At 39.8% G+C, this 18,615-nt stretch overlaps 1 protein-coding gene across 3 annotated transcripts in view; it reads left to right on the top strand.

Moving 5' to 3' along the window:
• Positions 1 to 18,615, top strand: part of cntnap2a (contactin associated protein 2a) — a 384,317-nt gene that overhangs the window by 254,654 nt on the left and 111,048 nt on the right. For all 3 annotated transcript variants that reach the window (XM_065471641.1, XM_063483821.2, XM_063483822.1), the window contains one exon: positions 211 to 295. In XM_065471641.1, the coding sequence (XP_065327713.1) occupies positions 211 to 295 (85 nt within the window). The remainder of the gene's footprint in view (positions 1 to 210; positions 296 to 18,615) is intronic.

Raw genomic sequence — 18,615 nt, 5'->3', positions numbered from 1 at the left:
AAGCATATCCATCAAATTACGTTATTTCATAATTTGTAGGGGCCGCTTATTCCATTTTCAGCTTCTCGGAGTCACAGAAGGCAAAAATTAAAACAACTTTAGAGTGCGCTTTCTTTCGTTTCACAGCTCAGTAATTTGTTCTTACATAAAACGGGCCTGTCTGGTCGAAGAAGATAAAATGAAAATGCATATCCCTGCTTGTGTTTTCAGGTGACAGCCATCACCACCAGTGCAGAATACTGTGAGCAGCAAATCGCCTACAGCTGTCGCATGTCCAGACTCCTCAACACTCCAGGTAAAGGCTGAGGATGGCATCTTTATTCACCGCTGACTCAAACACGGGTAGACAGTGCTGACACAGATAGGAGGCTTGGTTTTCACCACATAGTCAACCTTTGATGGAAAATTCATAACATATAAAAACACAGTCTTCCCGTCTGCTTCTGTCTGAGGATTCTGCGTATGGGAGACTGAAGATTGTTCTATTAGGGGTCTTTATGAGTATCAAAATCATGGGGATTTAATGACACGGCCTTTACTAGATCTGATTACAGATTTTCTACTAACATCACCAATTCAGAAATTACAAATATATTTTAAAAAATGGTTTACCACCCCACAGGCTGAATCCCAGACATTTGCAGTATTTATGCCAAGGAGCTTTAAAGCTTTTCTGGTGACTGGTTGCTGTCCAGCACCATGGCAAGATACCCTTCATTGGCTTTCCCCATGTGTATGTTTGAACCGTTGCCTGCATCCTTGTTTTTAGCCACCAACAGAACTACACATGATACAACTGAAGCAGACCTCTGAAAATGAGTTGTGTTCTGGCTTTGCTCATTCTGACTAGATTAACTTGGATTACACACATTTACATTAGATTTGTTTGGACTGAGTCAGTTTGGCTGTGGTTTGCCTGAGCAAGGCCTGGTAGGGTTTTGTGTCAGTTTGGTTTATATTAGTTAGGCTGGCGGTTGTTTAAGGTTTGTCGTGGATTAGATACATTTGATTTGTGTTATGGTTCGGTTTAGCCGTGTGTGAACGGCTTAAACAGCTAAAACGCCTCTACGCAACAAGAGGAGGGCTCACAGCTGTGCGGCTGCCTCTGGTGGTGACAGAGGCATGTTTGTGTTTAGTCTAATATCTCACTGGGTTTGTGTGTTTGTCTGTGTGTGTGTGTGTGTGTGTGTGTGTGCATGCTCATGCATGTGTGTGGGTGTGCATAGTATTGTTCACAGAGCATTTGTTTTTGTTTTATTTTTTTTACTACGAGAATTACAAGCTTGCTGTCGCTGTCGGAACAGCTTTCTATTTAGAATTTCCCTCTGTTTCCTAACACACACTCGTGCATACACATACACACACACACACACACACACACACACACACACACACACACACACACATTTATATTTGCGCACCGTGACCCACCTTAGGGAATAGCTTCATAAAGACAAGACACTCCTAGCAATTAAAGTGAGACGAGACAGAAAGAGACTGAGATAGGAGTAGAGGATGGCGAGTTCGTTTGATGTGTGTGTGTGTGTGTGTGTGTGTGTGTGTGTGTGTGTGTGTGTGTGTGTGTGTGTGTGTGTGTGTGTGTGTGTGTGTTGATGCGTATATTTGTGTCCATGGTCCTTGATTGACTGAGTGGGAATAAAGCAAAAGGTGGTTAGTAATAGTTGGGTATTAGTGCAGCAGACCAAAACTTTGCAATTAACTTCCACTCCTCTCTGAGATTGCACCTCCATCTACAAATATGGTATCCGCATACTCACGCATACACAAACCCATGCTTTGTTAAAATTCCTCTTTTTCTTTTTAACTCTCCAGCTCTCTGTGGTGTGTACACACATACCCTGCCACAGCCACACACAGACAGCCAGTAACTAGTTTACTCCTAATTCAGTACCTTGCAAGTTAGGGGAAATCCAATTACTAGTCTAGAATGACAGAGAAAGCAGGACCAGGAAAAATCATTTACCCAAAAATATGCTTCATAAATTAGCTGTCAGCTTTCATCAAATTACACTGTCAACAGCATTTCCACTGTGAACCACAAGCACACACGCATGCGTCACTATACACACTTGCTACTCTTCCACTTCCACTTTTTTCCCATCCAGATCTCATCTATTAGACTAGGGCTGGCATTTTGGAGCTAAACGAACCGTTAAATGGGAATTATATTCTGCCACCAGTGACACCCTTAATTTGAATCCTTGGCAGTAATTGTTCTAATTGCCTGACCCCTTTCTCACCTCCTGCACCTATTCTGTCCTTTTTATCATTTTTTATCACCTCTCTCTCTCTCTCATTCAAACATCCACAAATTCCTTCTCGCTCTCGAACGCTCACTCGATGGCACGATTGGGAGATACAATAATGGGGGGACCTCGATGCTGATGTGTACAGTAACACGCAAAGAAACACGCGCACACAAGTACATAGAGAAAAGCAATATTTTCCTTCTCTTTCCTTCGGTCCTTCTTCAATGTCATTTTCCCTCTCCCCACTGCTCCCTATAATCTTCTGCATGCACATTTATCAATTTCTAGCTATCTATTCTCTCCTCTTCCTTCACTCTTATCTCCCCTATTCTCTCATTGTTCTCCCCCCTCCTCCAATTTAACATCTCAAGTCTCCGTTTTTGCCTCATTCTCATTCTTCACCTCCACTTTTACCTCACGGTATTGTCTCCCTCTCTCTTTAAAACCACTTTTCCCATCATCCCACCTCTCTGCCCTGGTCTTCTCACTCACGCCATTGAACACTTTTTCCATTAGTGTTAGAATCACAGCTTTTAGATAAGAATTAGCACCCTTCACTAATGATTTAGTATCATCAGTACTCCCTTCACCGCAAACAATCTGTAAACAAGCGATAGAGCAAGGCTCGCACAAACAAGCCTTTGTGTAGATGCAAACATGGATAAAAACACACATCCGTAATTCCCTCTGATACACACCCTCACACCTACAAAGGAGTTTAGATAAAGCGTTTTTGCTGAAGTGTGTTGTTGCTGCACAGCTGTCCTTAACTTACAAAGCATTTTCATTCCCCTGTTTTTCTAGTGCCTTTGCTCCTTCATCAGCTTGTTTGTGTCCTTGAAGTAACCCATTACATTTCCCAGCAAATCTTACAGTTTGTATATTTAGTATTAGACTGCTTGTTTATTGTCATCTACACCCATTGGCTCAAACATCTGATAAGAACAATTGCCAAACAATTCACTGTAAACCAGACCGAATGTAGTGTCTTTTTTTTAAGATAAGTACAAATGTTTGCAGTTTTCCTCCTTTCTGTAATATCTGCAAGGGGCAACCACAGTTAAGATAAGGTTAAGGTTATCGTGAGTGTTTGTGTTTTTCTTTTTTCCTTTTTTTTGATTGAGACCTCCATTTTATGAGGTTTCAGGGATGTCTAAAGGGCCAGGCCTTTGTGGAGCATGATGGCTTGCCCATGTTCCGTTGTGCCTATTTGGAGACCTCAAGGACATCCTGACTGCTTATCTGTTACTTCAGGAGATTCCCTGAACTATACCCTGAATTTCCTTATTATTTGAAAGGAAGAGGGGATGTGGGAGGGAGGTGTAAACATATTTCTCTGTGGTTGGATAAGCTCAGGATGACTATACTTCTGTAACATTTGTACTAATCTCTCTTCTTGATATCAAGCATTTCCTGGATAAATGTAGCAATATTTTATATTTTGCAGAAATGATCTCTTGGGAGGTTATTTTCGCATAAAAATGCATGATCAAGCGTATGATCAAAGTATGATTATTCAGTTAAAGCACTTGCTTGAGATTTTTTTTAATAAAAGAAAAACTTACCACACTTCAAAAGGTAAGCTCTGAAGAATTTAAAGGTCTAGCAATATATGAGTGATGCAAGCCAAAATAAATGCCTTGACAAAGCAATACTATTTCTCCATATAATAAAAGAAAAACATTTATTCAAAAAATGTCAATCTGAAACATTTTTTGTCTCTTTTTTAAAGGGTTTTAGCCTGGCTTTGTTTAGCTACTTCATGGATAAAAAATATTGCACTGCACCTCTTAATCTTTGATTTTATACACCTGTGGCAGTGGGACTGAAAATAGCACCTCCTTGAATTCAAACACCTGGCTATGCAATCTGCCTTTGCAAACATTTGTGAAAGAATGGTTTCTGGTGCACTCACTACTCTACTGTAATAGGATGACACCTTTACAAAAAGTCGTTTGTCAAATTTCTTTCCTGCTAGATATTCAACGATCAACTGGAAGTTGTATTACTGCAAAATTCCATTGTTCAGGAAGCAAAGTGGCAGATCATGTAAAGTTACAGAGCAGGGCAGAGGTCCATGGTATGGATTTGCATGGCTGAGCAGCTTCTTAAGGTATAATGTGTAGGTAGCCCACTGCTTTTGTCCATATAGTGTATTTAGCATGTTTCCTCACAGAGAAACTCTTCTGATGCTCCATTTTCTCTTCCTCTCTTGTGTTGTTCACAGACAGAAATGTCTAATACCTGCAGGCAACACTTATACCAGACATGGGTAATCCGATTACTTTTTTCGAGTAACGAGTAAAGTAAGGGATTACTATTGCAAAAAAGGTAATTACTGTTACTTTCCCGTAAGCACGCTGCGTTACTGCGTTACTAAAACCGTGATTTTTTTTTTTTTTTTTTTTTTGCAAGAGTGTCTCATGACAATGACGTAAGCGAGTGCGACGTTCGTGGCAACAGCTGTGTGCAGATCAACAATGGATAATATAACGAGTGCGGGAGAGCGTATGACTGTGCAGCGTTTAAAGCGTGGAAGTACTGACCTTACTTTGAGTTTGATTCCGTAAAAAGTGACAAAAACATTAGCGTCCGCTGCTCACTGCGTGGGAAGAAAACTTCTTTTTACAGCGAAAAAAAAACCCTGAACGTCCGAGCAAGCACCAAATACGCTGCCGCTGGAATGTGAAATTCACAGAGAAACTGCCGTATCCTTCCACTGACCGCTGCACACCTGCACCAGGGCAAACCTCCGCCTGCCCCACTCCTGCTATACAGGTGAAAATAGAGCAACATGACTGCTGAGTCTTTGATTTTATTTATTTTCTGCTCTGTTTTACGTGCATCTATTTGAAAGAGTGAGTGTAAACACACACAAAAAAAATTGTTTTATATGCTGGAATATGCAGAAAATAGGTTTAAATGTTAAACAAATTTCTTCCAGTCAGAGAATGTTGCATATAATTTAATGTTTGCTTGATGCATAAAGGTAAAAGATCAAAACTAATTAAACAAGTTTTAAAAAGAGACTTTTTCATTTGATTACATTTTACATGATGGATTATGCAGAAAAAGTAGAATTGGGCTGAAAGATCTATTGCTTTATTACCTATTTGGGGATAAATCATGTTTTAAAAAGTAACTAAGTAACTAATTACTTTTGAAAATAAGTAATCAGTAAAGTAACGGGATTACTTTTTCGGGAAGTAATCAGTAATTAATTAGTGATTACTTTTTTCAAGTAACTTGACCAACACTCACTGATACAGTCACTTTTTTTTGTTTATATGAATAAATGCTGGTTAGATCTCCAGCCAAGCTCATGCTCTTATTATAACATCCTATTATTTCGGGATTTTATCATATTAGTAGCGTACTTATAGGCCGTGAAAATGGTACACAGCACTAAAATGGAAGGGAAGCAGATAATAAAGTTGCGATATACAGTAGAGACATAGAAAGATGACAAATTTATGCCATGATGAAAGTAAGAAGAAAAGAAAGCTGAAGAAATACTTGAGATGTCTGTCACTCCTGCTCTGGTTACATTACAGTCACACGTCAAGCCAAATTACTGTTTTTTAGCCAGCAAGGATACTGATTTAGGTGTTGACAAGGACATTAAAAAGTGCTTCTTTGGCTGGCAGTCGAGGCAAAAACAACTCAAAGCATCAAATGTGAACAAGTGTTTATTTGATTTTATTAAGTTTACCTTATCATTCTTTTAATGAGCATGTGCTCCTTTGTGACTATACCTTGCAGGTTTTGGGGTTTTTACAGACTTCTGATGTAAAGTCCTATTTGTAACAACCTTGCATGAAAAGCAGGTTAGAAATTGGTCGTTGGTACAAAAAGGGTATAAAGGACAAACAAGGAGAGAGTCAGGGACACAGGAGGAGGTGAAAAAGGAACAGGGTGGGATAGAGATGAGAGATGAGTGGGGTTCGGGATAATGAGGCTGTTTGTATGTGTGGCATTGTTACAGTCCAGTCCTTGGGCACTTCTGGTCTCAATTATTGCCTCACAAGTAACAGCAAGCCAACCACTGTCATATTCCACGCACGTCTTCGCACACGTTCTCGAAGGTCTTGCATTACACCCTAATGACTTTATTCCGTGGATCTGGTTAACCACTTGTTTATTTTTTTTCTTTCGTTTGTGGTTTTGGATGTTCATCATTAACCTTTACAAATTCAGCAGTGGCAATTGCTGTTTTTTCCCTCTTTTCTCCTTCTCTCTCCCTTCCCTCTTAAGCTCACATGCCTATAAAAATAACAGGTACCTGATAATGGTTGCACTGCTGTGAAATGATAAAATGGCTAGCTTGCATCCAGCTGAACTCAAAGTTTGTCACTCATTATGTTTTATTGGAAAATATGCAATTCTTGACAAATCTACAATGAACGCTACCGCCTCCCTCCGCAGAGTGGCTTTTAACATCAACACACGCTCATATGTATTTATTTAGCAGTTTTACTACTAATGAAAAAAAAGGATGAATATAGTCAACAGGGACCTTGTCTTGACTATAACTGTTTGGGATTATTTCATTATTAACTTCTCTTTATATTTCTTGTATTACCCCCTTTTATTAGCCTATTGTGCCCACGCTCTGCCCGATTGTGCCACGTCTTTCATTACTCGACTAATGTTCTGGTTACAGTGTCATTAATTTGTGAAAGCACTCGAGGCAAGAAGCAAGTCAGGGAAGGAGAGAGAACAAGAGCTAATAGAGTAAAAGAGGAGAGAAAGGAGAACTATCTCTAGGATCCTCAGGCATCCTCTCTCTCTCCTGCTCTCTATGACTCCCCAGTTTCATCCTGCCCTTGCTTTTCTTACTCCCTGAAGACAAGATGCTAATTAACATTAAACTATCATTTCTAACTTCACCCACTTTTACCGCATTGATAAGAATCTACCTCAGTTCAAGGCTGCATGTAGCTTCTTTTTTGCCCCGTGCCCATTTCAGGCAGGGGGTAAGAGTGTATTCACTCAGATGATGAGAGACACTTGAGGCTGACATGTAAAAGTTTGGCTTTTTATAGCACAGCAAATTAACAGATAGAATTACCCTGAAAGATTTCACACGCCTCTCTGATAAAAACCTGAAACAGTCGAAGACATCTGTGATGGTAAAAGATCTGCTAATAGGAAACAGCAGCGTGTGTGATGATGACGTGCAGCACCGAGCCTTTCTGTAGCTATGTGGCATTTAGCGGGAGGGACTTTACAAGAAACGGCAACAAAGTGCAATCCGTCACAGAGGAGCCCAGATCATTTACATCGCGTAACGCGTGCTCTCTGGTTGCTGTTGCCTTGGTAATGCGTCATTGCCCGGGATAATGCTGTCATATGTTGTGTTGACAGAGTCATGCGTCTTATTCCGCCCATGTTTCTCTACCTGAGTCCAACACTTACAGCTTATAGCCAAGCAGGTGCAAGTGTCGAAAAGGAAAATAGTTTAACACTTTACACTACATTAAGCTGGCGTAATAAGGTGTTTGCAAGAGCAGCGTGTCTTTTATTTCATTTCTCACACTTTTTTTTTCTTCTTCCATATTTCTTTCTGTCTTATTGTGCTTGTCGTTTTCTCTGGTAGTCTCTCAGTCTCTCAAACTCACAGAATCCCATGGGTGGCTGAATCTTTTTGTGACAACCAAAATGTGTAGCTGTGGTAAATGTGCAGTGTAACTGATGTGATCTGTGGAGGGAATGCCAGCTGGCTATGAAGCCACTGATGTCTATGTCTATGTGTGCCTTTAAAGTCTGTATTTCTTTTTTACCCAGTCATTACCTGTGTGTATGTGTGTGTTTCCCCATGTGTGTTATCATTAGCATTGCCAGAAAATAATCATTCTGAACCTGCTGCCCACTGGCAGTTACCCCAGCATGACAAATACTCACTTTTCAGCTTTCCCAATAGTGAACAAATCCCTTTTAATGCAAGTATAGACAAAAAGAATAAGTAACCATTAGGAAATATACTTTTCCAATACATCAAAATTTCATTCGGCATATATTTTGTTTGATTTAATGATATGCTTATTCTAGTGCGAGCAATAGCAATGGATGTAAAAAGAAAAATAGTTTTTGCTGGTATTGGATGTGCACTGGATGTGCACAGTTGCAGTTTTAGTTCAATTAAACCAGTCCAAGCTGTAGAAATAGTCAATGTGACTGTGATCTGTCACATATCGGATGAGTTAAACAGTATATTGACTTCTGTAAAGACAGTCTCCCTGTTGCATCTGAGCTACATCAGCCTCAAACTGAAATCCAGCCTTCTATATTGGAGGTTGTGAGAGCAATTATCCATCATAGTTCCCAATTTGAAGTTTTCTCCCTTCACCACCACCTGCAGAGAGTCCGAGAGAGAGAACCAAGGACAGAGTTGGGCTTCCTGATTAACTTTCTTCACTTGATCAGCATTCATCTTAATTCCCCAGCACCAGGAGCACAGAAGAATGCACTCATTACCACAGACTGCAAAAGCATGTTAAGAATACTGCAGTGGATGCTGAAAATCCTCACACTTCTCAGTTATTAGTTATCGTCTGCTCTGACCGTTTCAGATGAGTGTTTGCAACCTCCTTCCACAAACAGCACCCTGGATAGGGATGGGAAATGAGAATCGATTCCAGCTGAGGGCCAGTGCTGTTGCCCAGTCCATAAGAAAAGTACACCTCCATGCTTATCGGTTCCTCTCAATAATGCTGGCCTTCTTTTTCTGACAGTTTCACATAGCAAAACAGGATCATCCACACATGGATGTTTGTGTTTAGACTCAGAGATAATAAAAAGCTTGCTTGTATAGATCTACTGTCTTCCCACACAGAAAATCACGGATCACTAAGGGAACCAGACAAATTAGCCGAATCAATTGTGACACTTATAAATATCAGTCCCTAGAATTGATCTTGGCCACATTAATTTAAAGGTGGTTAATCCCACACCCCTTCATCAAGCTGTTTACTCGCTCCCTGTTTTTCTGTTCTCGCCTACCAAGAGTTGAACTTAAAGTTAGAGGTGAGGATTGTGAACAGGAAGGGAGACAATATATCACCTGTGTAACCCCCAGTGTTGGACACAGCTGTCTCGTGGTTCTGAATTCTCAGGGACTGTGGTCTTCCTGGCAGGTAGTCTTTGATGCATCTTATCACAGAAGTGCACACCTGCATCTCTCCCTGCTTTCTTCTTAGCAGTCTAGGCTGGAGCATGTTGAAGAATAATTCTTACAGTGCTGCCTGACCTGTCCGGGAGGGAGCAAGGCCTCTCCAGCATGTAGATGATTGAATCAGCTCCACCAAGAGCTGGTAGGCAAACAGCAGTATGGCCACTAGAAGACTCACCGGGGTGCTGAGATGTGCCAGAAGAAACTGTGCCATGTCTTCAAAGGTTAAGGCCTCTGGTCTGTAGTGTTTATTTTGTTTTTGTTTTTGGAGCTGGAACTTTGCAAAGATAGTCTGGGACTCTCTCCAGACACACGTTCAGGTTGAACAGCTGCTGCAGTACGTCACAGAGCTGGTTGGCATAGATCTTTACAAGTCTGCTGTTGATGGCATTGGACCTTGATTCCTTTCCCTGATGGAGCCTGTGCAGTTCTCTACTGATCCACCGTGACCACCAGTCTGTCCTGAGAATTAGTGTCACAGCTGAGGGCCAAACACCTCTAACTGGTTGGGGCTGCTGTGTCATGTGAGGTGGTTCAAACTTCAAAGTATCCTGGATGTTTACTACCCTGGACAATATTTTTTGTGACCTAATCAGGAATGTTAGATATTTAAAGGGAATTTTTGTGTTTTTCTTATAAACACTTTTTTCACGTTTTCATAGACTTGATGTTTTTGTTTATTGTTTATGTTTGATTTTCACATTTCTCAAGCCTTCATTCTTTGTTTCACTTCCTGTTTATTCACATTATTCAGTTGTGGATTCGTCATATTATTTTCATAGCCTTGCCCCTTGTGTCCTTCTGTGTCAGATTTAAGTGTATAGTCTTTGTGGTTAGTCAGTTACTTCCTGTTTTATTTTGATAGTCTGCTGTCTCTCACGTCTTGCCTTTTGTTTTTTGTTACCCAGGTGACTCCACTCCCCCGATTGCGCTATTTGTATTTATTTAAAGCCGTCTCAGTTTGCTTGTGTTTCATGTCGCGTTGTGTTGTTGTCTGCATCCTCTGCATGTTACTAAGATTTCATTTCTTTGTGGTTTGGACTCTGTTTGCTCTTATTTTGGATTAATCTTCTGGATTTTTATCAGCCTATTAAACAGCTCGCTTTCTGTTGATCTCTGCCTCTCTGCATTTGGGTCCTTACTTCAGCACAATATGACACTTACAGCTGCTGGCAGCTGAAATTAGTGCTGTGCTTCACAGTCAAAGATCAAATGGTATGGGCTGCTCTCGGTAATGTTTTGCCCCAGACTAGTTCACACTCAGAGGTAAAGGTAGTCCTTTGAAGTCCTTATTTGCAACATGTTTATTCATTTGTAATTCAGAATGACAAGCAAAAAGATTCTGGATAAAATATGACACAGTGCATAGGCTCCGTGGCTGTCGTACTCCAACCTCGTTCAGATGTCAGGGATACACGTTCGAACACAGAGCTGTGAATAAAAACAGAGACATCCACTATATCGACTTATCAGAACCATTTGAAAAAGAAAGGGGGGAGAAACAATTCAAGTCCTTTGCAGGTGCTTTAAACATCCTGCACTTACTCTTCTGCTATGTGTTGAAATAACAATTTCCAGTCACTCACACTGTGTGTGGTTAATTGCACAGTTTTGCATGCTACATCTGTGATTAAGTGGTTTAAAGCATTTTGTTGAGGTGTATGGATTGTTACTGAAAGTATACAACGAATGAGAACTCAGTCTTGCAGCTTTTTTAAAAAAATATTTCCTCATTCTTTATGCAAGTCCACTGTTAACTTTTACTTTTAAATCCATCCTTTATTTTAAAAAAGAGCTAGGAATATAATTAATAGTACAGCTTAATTCAGTTTAATTCGATCTTGCTCTTCATAGATTAAACTTGCATTTGAAGTTTCTATCTTATTGGCATTAAAGCTATACATAACTGTGCAATACAAAGCTCCTATATTTGCAGGGTATGTCCACAATGATTATGGCTGCTTTAAATTTCATTTTCAGTTTTTTGGACCTGCAGAGTAAAATCCATGCAGAACCTAAATGTTTTTAAGTATCCTAAAAGATACTTGAGTTTTAAAATGCTGCATCTCTTATGAGAAGCTTGTTGTTTTTTTCAGAGCTTGTTCAAACAGTGCAAGCAGGTCTGTTGTTTTCTGTCTTTTCTCTTTTTAGCCAAAATTAGACATCCACTATTATAACGAGCCTATGAGGGAGTCCATTATCCATAAACAAAAGGCACCACTCAGCACACAGTACTTTGAACAATTTGCTAATGGTTTTGTTATTGCTACTGTGTGCATTATAAGTCTTTGTAAGAAAACCTTATTAATAGCCTTATGGGATTGAACCAAGAGTATGCTCAGTGAGGTATAAGCAGGAATAACTGTTGAGAGTGCGCTGTGAGCTGCACAACACTGCAGCTATCAAGAGGAAAAAAAGTCTAAAAACAGGAATCTTTCTAATAAAAGCGACACACTGCAATAGATGTTCTGCACACCTGCCTACCCTGTCGCTTAACTCACAGGAAGCAAGTTATTATTCAAAAACATGTACCAGCAGCACACACTCAATACCAAACACTCACGCAAGAGAAAGGTCAGAAATGTGCAAGGGCACAAACCAAATGTGTAACTGTGTGGAATGGATGTTGCATTGTCTGATTAAAAACATCCACACAAAGCTTGTCTTATCTTATTTCTGTGTTTATTTTTGTCTCCTTTCTTTGGCTTCTTTCTTTTGATTTTTGTTGTGTATTTTCTTCCCCGTCTTCCATATATTTATTCGCCTTTTATCTCGTCACCTATCTGAAATGCTCAGTGCTGAAGGCTGGGCCTTAGGCATTGCTTATACAAAAGTAGTGCACACATATATATAATGCACACATATATAATACATACAGAGCTTTCAACAAATCTAACATTATGTATTATTATATGGCTTTCTGTTTTTAAAAAACAATTGCCTATGCTGCATAAATTAAACTGTTTAGTACGTGCATTTTTCATCAGGCACTCTCGGTGATACAGCAAATATACTGAGGATTTTAATGTATTCATTCGATTCAGTGTTGATACATCTAGAAAAAAAATTGCTATGTGTGTCTTTCCCTGTGGATGTCCATGCTCTTGATGCTACTTGGGTGAGATTGTTGTGAGGCAGCAACTGAACCCTCTTGAGGGAAAAGCTCTACATGGTTAGCATTCAAGTGGGTGAGATTTCTGATATAAGCATGATCAGTGATGATAAAAATGAACCTGAAAGGTTATTGATCTCCTCTGGGAAATTCTCGTTTTCACACCTCTGGGGAGTGAGAGTGTTTCTCACAGGAATATATTAGATATTTTGCATGTCATGCTATTCTTACCTATTAAATATTCACAAAAATGTCTATCCACTGTACGTTGACTCATTTGTTTTAACAACTGAGTGCAAAAAAATAACAGATGAGACAATGTACTGGACCTATCAACGTACGATGGACATTAGTCAGTATTTTCAGCACTTATCATGTGAAATAGATCGTTATTGCCTCACCAACACAGATGCTGTTTTATGAGCTGCTGATGAACTCAGATATAATTATCCTTCTGTGTAGATTTATACACTTTAGAACCATCAACAAAACTTTCAGCATCAGTATAATTACTTCTGCAGAGGTATTAAACAACTCATCCTATTTTCTGCAATCCTGGAATGTTGATAATAATATGTTGTTGCCATAGTGCAGGGGTCCCCAATCCCAGTCCACGAGGGCCGGTGTCCCTGCAGGTTTTAGATCTCACCCTGGGTCAACACACCTGAATCAAATGATTAGTTCATTACCAGGCCTTTGGAGAACTTCAAGACATGTTGAGGAGGTAATTTATCCATTTAAATCAGCTGTGATGGATCAAGGACACATCTAAAACCTGCAGGGACACCGGCCCTCGTGGACTGGGATTGGGGACCACTGCATAGTGTATGCAATATGTATTGTTATACTAAATGTCTGTGCTTAAATGAAAAATACCAATTATTCTATCACAGCCATTACTGCATCATTCATAAAAGCACTATATCTACAGTACTGTCTTGAGCTGTCTCTCATTTGTTACATTTGATTGGAAAAAGTTGAATACTGAGTTTTAGCAGTTCATTGAAACGTGCAAATTTCTTAGGCCCCCTTTCCTGTAGTTTGTTTAAGTTCAGGAATATTTCTTGAGACTTCCTGAAGGACATTCAAAGCTCGTCTTTGGATGCTGGCTGCCTTTTGTTTTGTTCTCTGTCAAGATGATCTCACACTGCTTCAGTAATGTCGAGGTCTGGGCTGTGGGGAGGCCAAACCATGCTCCATTTTTCTTTATCTATCCAGATATGTTTTGCTCCATTGGGAGAGTGTTTGGGATCATTGCTGAGAAATGAAGCCATTGCCAATCAGACACTTTCCAGATGGTGGATCAGAATTTAACAGTAATTTTCTGTCTTCACAATTGCAGGAATTTTGACAAACTCTCCAACACCACTAACTAAAATGCTGCTCCGAATCATAATAGAACTTCCACAGTGTAGATAGTGACACCAATCTAAACCAAACATTTCAAATTTGGATTCAGTCATCACCCCATAAGTCCTGTTGCCACTGATTTGAGCCCAGGACTTGTGTAATTTGGCATACCTCAGCATTTTAACCCCGTTTCATTTCATTGAGAGGGTCCTTGACAGCTAGCCTTGCACTGTCATCACTTGTGATGAGGCTTAAGCAAGTGATGGACCAAGAGGAGAAATGCATCTCCCAGGTCCTGTCTTAAGCTGCTTTTTTAAATTATTTTTGAGGACATTACTTTCAGATGCTGTTCGTCTACTGTACATTGTTTTTGGGCCACTAGAAGACTCACAAGGGTGCTGAGATGTGCCTGGACTAACTGTGCCATGTCTTCTTGATGTCAAAGGTTAAGGCCTGTCATCTTTTGTCCTTCACTTGTCCAGGTTTCTTATTTTATTTTATCTGAGATTCAAAGAAATGGAGACAAGTGATCTGTTTTTGCAACAGGCTGCTAGTAATAATGTCCCTATAGATACAATTTAAAAAGGGTTTTTTTGACTTAGGTGTCTTTATATGCCTTAGTGCATCATAGGTCACTGTTAAGTGGCTTATCAAAAGAAAACATTCATTGGTCAGGTAAAAGAATATGAGTGAAAATAAATGAAAAAGCAGCCACAGTCCAAAGAAAACCTTTGAGAGACCTCCAGGGAGCCTGGAGAACTATTGTTCAAGACCACGTTAAAAGAAAATTTGGCTTCTTGGACACAAAATAAAAATAAATCAGGGGTAACTTATGACTGTACAGTACTTTAGGAACATATTTTTTAATGTTTTTGGTTTTTTTTGCATGTACAGAGGTAGAAAATATACTATTATAAACCAAGTTCAGCTCCAGAAGGAAAAAAAACCCAAGTGCATTGATAGCTTATCAGTACAAGCTTTCGTGGTATTAAGAGGACAGACAGAAGGGAGTTTGAAAGAAAATGAAGTACCTTGCAGCCGCATAGAGAGGAGGGGAAAAGGAAATAAAAAAGAAGCTAAGAATGGATGTAGAGCAACACAGAGGGATGAAAGCAAACTTTCAAAAAGGAAAAGAGGGAAAGTGGGGGGGAAAAGGGAAGCAGATTAGTTTGTTTTCTGCCGTTTGCACTGACATTGAAAGATATGTCGGTACTAATGTCCCAGAAAGCTTTGAATAACACAGCAAACCAATACATATCCCCCTTAATGGGATTTTCCGAGCTATACTTGCTCCCTCTCATGCGCACATACACACCAAAACATCGAAACACGCACATACACATAAACAATGCACCATATGGCCACCGCCTGGTGGAAAGATAAAAGGCAAATGGAAAAACAGAAACAGCTCACTTGAGGAGTAATTATAATATTGTCTTCTCATTTGTGACGAGCTAAGGGGTTAATCTCAATTTTGAAGCTTTCTGCAGCAGTCCTCGACTCTGTTTGTCCTCCACAAGGTTGCCAGGGAGAGCAGATGCCCGGTGAGCTGTGGTGTACGACTACAAACCGATCATCAGACATTGCCATTTCAGTGATGGATGACACAAGAGAGAAGATTCTGCTTCATTTTGAAAAAAAAAAAAGTGAATTTGCATACACATGCTAATGATCTCACTGTCATTCTACCTGCCTCTCCCTCTACATTATGAACCATGAAGTGTTTCGAGGGTCATTAGTGCTTATGCATGCAGCAGTGTGCCTGCACCAGGAAGTGCACTGACATCTGTGGCTGTGTTTGCCGCGATCACTAGAGGCAGTTTTCACACAGCTCTCGGATTACAGCGGGATATTGGGGCACAGAGAGATTAGACCAATTGGAAAAACAACAGGAGAAAAAACTGAGGAAATATCGCTCAGCGGTGCTAATGAAGCAGCACAGGCAGGAAAGTTGATTATCCAACCTGACCTTGAGGGGTTTTAATTTTAACCCAGGGAAAGTTAGAGAGACAAAGTTGGGGAAGAGTTTTACAACTGTCATGTAGAGAGAGGGTGGAGGATGCGTTTGTTTACGTGTGAGGAAAGAGAAATTGTCTATCCCATCTGTGTGTCATGTGATTTTTTTTTTTTTTTTTGATGAAGTCTTGTGTGTGTGTGTGTGAGAATGTGTGCGCCTTTTACTGCTTGTCGTAAACTTTTATCAGTGTAAGTGAATCAGCGTGTGTGTCCGTGCCTGTGTCAGAGTGTGTTACTTTGGGCCAATGACATATCTCAGTGGAACGGTTTTTGTCTTGTCTGTCACTCTGGGAGAGTAAACAAACTAATGAATATTCATGATGTTTGTCTTATCGAATATTGATGTACCATGCAGCACTCTCTCGTAATTACTCAGCTTCAGCTGTTTGTGTGTGTGTGTGCCTGCGCGCATATTCCTCACATGTCAGGCAGCACATTTGCACATTCAGCCTTTGTTTCCTGAGTGCTCGTGCATTTGACTTCTTAAGTATCAACAGATCAGCTTTGTGATCAGCGTGACGTAGTCCTATTATATCAGTTATGGATGTAGGACCCTTAATTAGTTTCATACTATGAAAGCATAAGACAAAGGAATGATTTTACAAATCATAACTCAATATGACAACTGAAAACAAAACAAGCATTTAAAGCCATGTGAAATTGAACAAAATTAGTGCACAATTAATATCTAATTGGCATTTATACATTGATTTATAGTTGTTCTTTAAAAAAAAAAGGCATTAAAAGGATGTGACTCTACAGAACTCCTTCATTGTCATGAGCCTGGGCACTACTTTAAGTTGATCACAGGTGTAAGAACATTTAAGGGAGGGGGGGACTTACCACCACATTATATGAAAGCAAACAAAGCTTGTCTCTTGTCAGAGTCTGTTTCTTTCAGACACAGTGTAAGTGTTAAAGTAATAGCGTATAGTTTTATTTATACAAATAATATCATTCCGTCTTTTGATCGCCACCATGGATAACAGCTGCAGTCAGAGGTCCTGCTATCTTCTCTCCTTCCTCCTTTGAGCACCACTTTATTTTTCTTGTGTAACATAATATAAAGGCCAATCACTACTCTATAAGAAGCATGCCAGAAAACAAATTGTTGCTTAGGTTTGTGGGTATTTTGCACAATTTAGAGGGGAGCAAGGTTAGGAAGAACAAGTTTTTTTTTTCTTCCCAGCATACCCCTCTGGCTATTTTAATCAGTGTGGTGTAAAACGATTGAATAAATATTTGCAGGAAAATACATACTGCATAACAAAAAGTTAGCCTGTAGTTCTCAAGATGGAAACATGACTGAAACATATAGTGGAGCTAACGTGTTGAGCTTTTCTTCTGTAACACGGTGAATAAATAATTATCTAGTGTAATGCAGAGGAGGGGTCCATTTGATAGTCAGTTAGACTGGGCACGTCCTGACCTTCTGGGCCCCAGTTCACTGCCTCAGCCACCCATTAGGTCTTATACCTTTGGAGTTGATTCTTTATAAACCATAAAGTAACTGCAAAGACAGCTGCAAAGCATAAGTATCATACCAAATCGAAATAAGTCACATTAAAAAAAAAAATTTCCCAAACAGCATATTTGTCACTTCTACTTACTCAGGGGTTTTCCTGCCTTTAGGCAGTACTAAGCACTTCAACAAAAGCCAGTTGGGGATGTGTTTCCTTATGTGACAGAAATTTCACTTCCTTTTGGCTTCCTAGAAAAAAAATATTCAGTAATATTTTCTTAGCTAACATTGTAAACTAAGAAAATATTACGGTGTGTGTGTGTGTGTGTGTGTGTGTGTGTGTGTGTGTGAGAGAGAGAGAGAGAGAGAGAGAGAGAGAGAGAGAGAGAGCTTATTAAAAACCATAACAATACTTTGCTTCCCTAGTGCTCTTTATTGCAGAGTTGTATCCAGCAAAGATTCCTCGCCCTATGCTGTTGTCATAACAGATAAAAATAACAACCCAAACCACTAAAAAGTTACATTGCCGAACTGCTCTGGCTACAAGAGAGTAGTAGTAATACTCAATAGTAATAGTTATGTATGTTCCCCCAGTTGGAAAAAAACTTGGCTACCACAAGTGGGGACTGCCTTCAACAGAAAAATCATCACAAAGGTAGAAATACATTGGAGTTCCCGGCTGAAGATGATAGAAAAATAACTAGATGGAGTCTTGTCCTGTAGCTAGATAAATAGACCAGGTACACTGCTTTATACTTTGTACCCATATGGCATGACATGAAATGCTAAAGTGAATGAAAAAGCTAAGATGAAACTCAGCTTGAACTTCACAGGTTCATTTTCAGCCAGCCCTGTAGGTATGTGCACGGAGTGGATGAGAATATAACTTGACCTTGCGAGTGATCACTTTGGACATTTTGACCAAAATACAGATACCCTATTTCACTTAGCCAGCTTTGCCAGTAGTATTTGAGCACCAATTATCTCGTGGCTATTCATAGTTCTCAGTCATGTGAAAAGGTGCAGAGTCCTGTAGGGCAAAGCACTGTTACAAGATGCTGGCCAACACTGGACACTAAAGTAGAGCTGCAGCACAGACATGTTGAGGGTCCATCTGTTGTGTCACAGATATTTAGATCACTTCAAAAGAGAAAGAAATGGCAAGCTTTGAGCACTTTTAAATATTACATCGCCTGCCACATTATTTTAATGTCCAAAGACAACCTAAAACAGC

This window comes from Pelmatolapia mariae, linkage group LG9, assembly GCF_036321145.2.
Source record: "Pelmatolapia mariae isolate MD_Pm_ZW linkage group LG9, Pm_UMD_F_2, whole genome shotgun sequence".
In the NCBI taxonomy this organism is placed as follows: Eukaryota; Metazoa; Chordata; class Actinopteri; order Cichliformes; family Cichlidae; genus Pelmatolapia; species Pelmatolapia mariae.
This window is presented reverse-complemented; position numbering and strand designations above follow the sequence as displayed.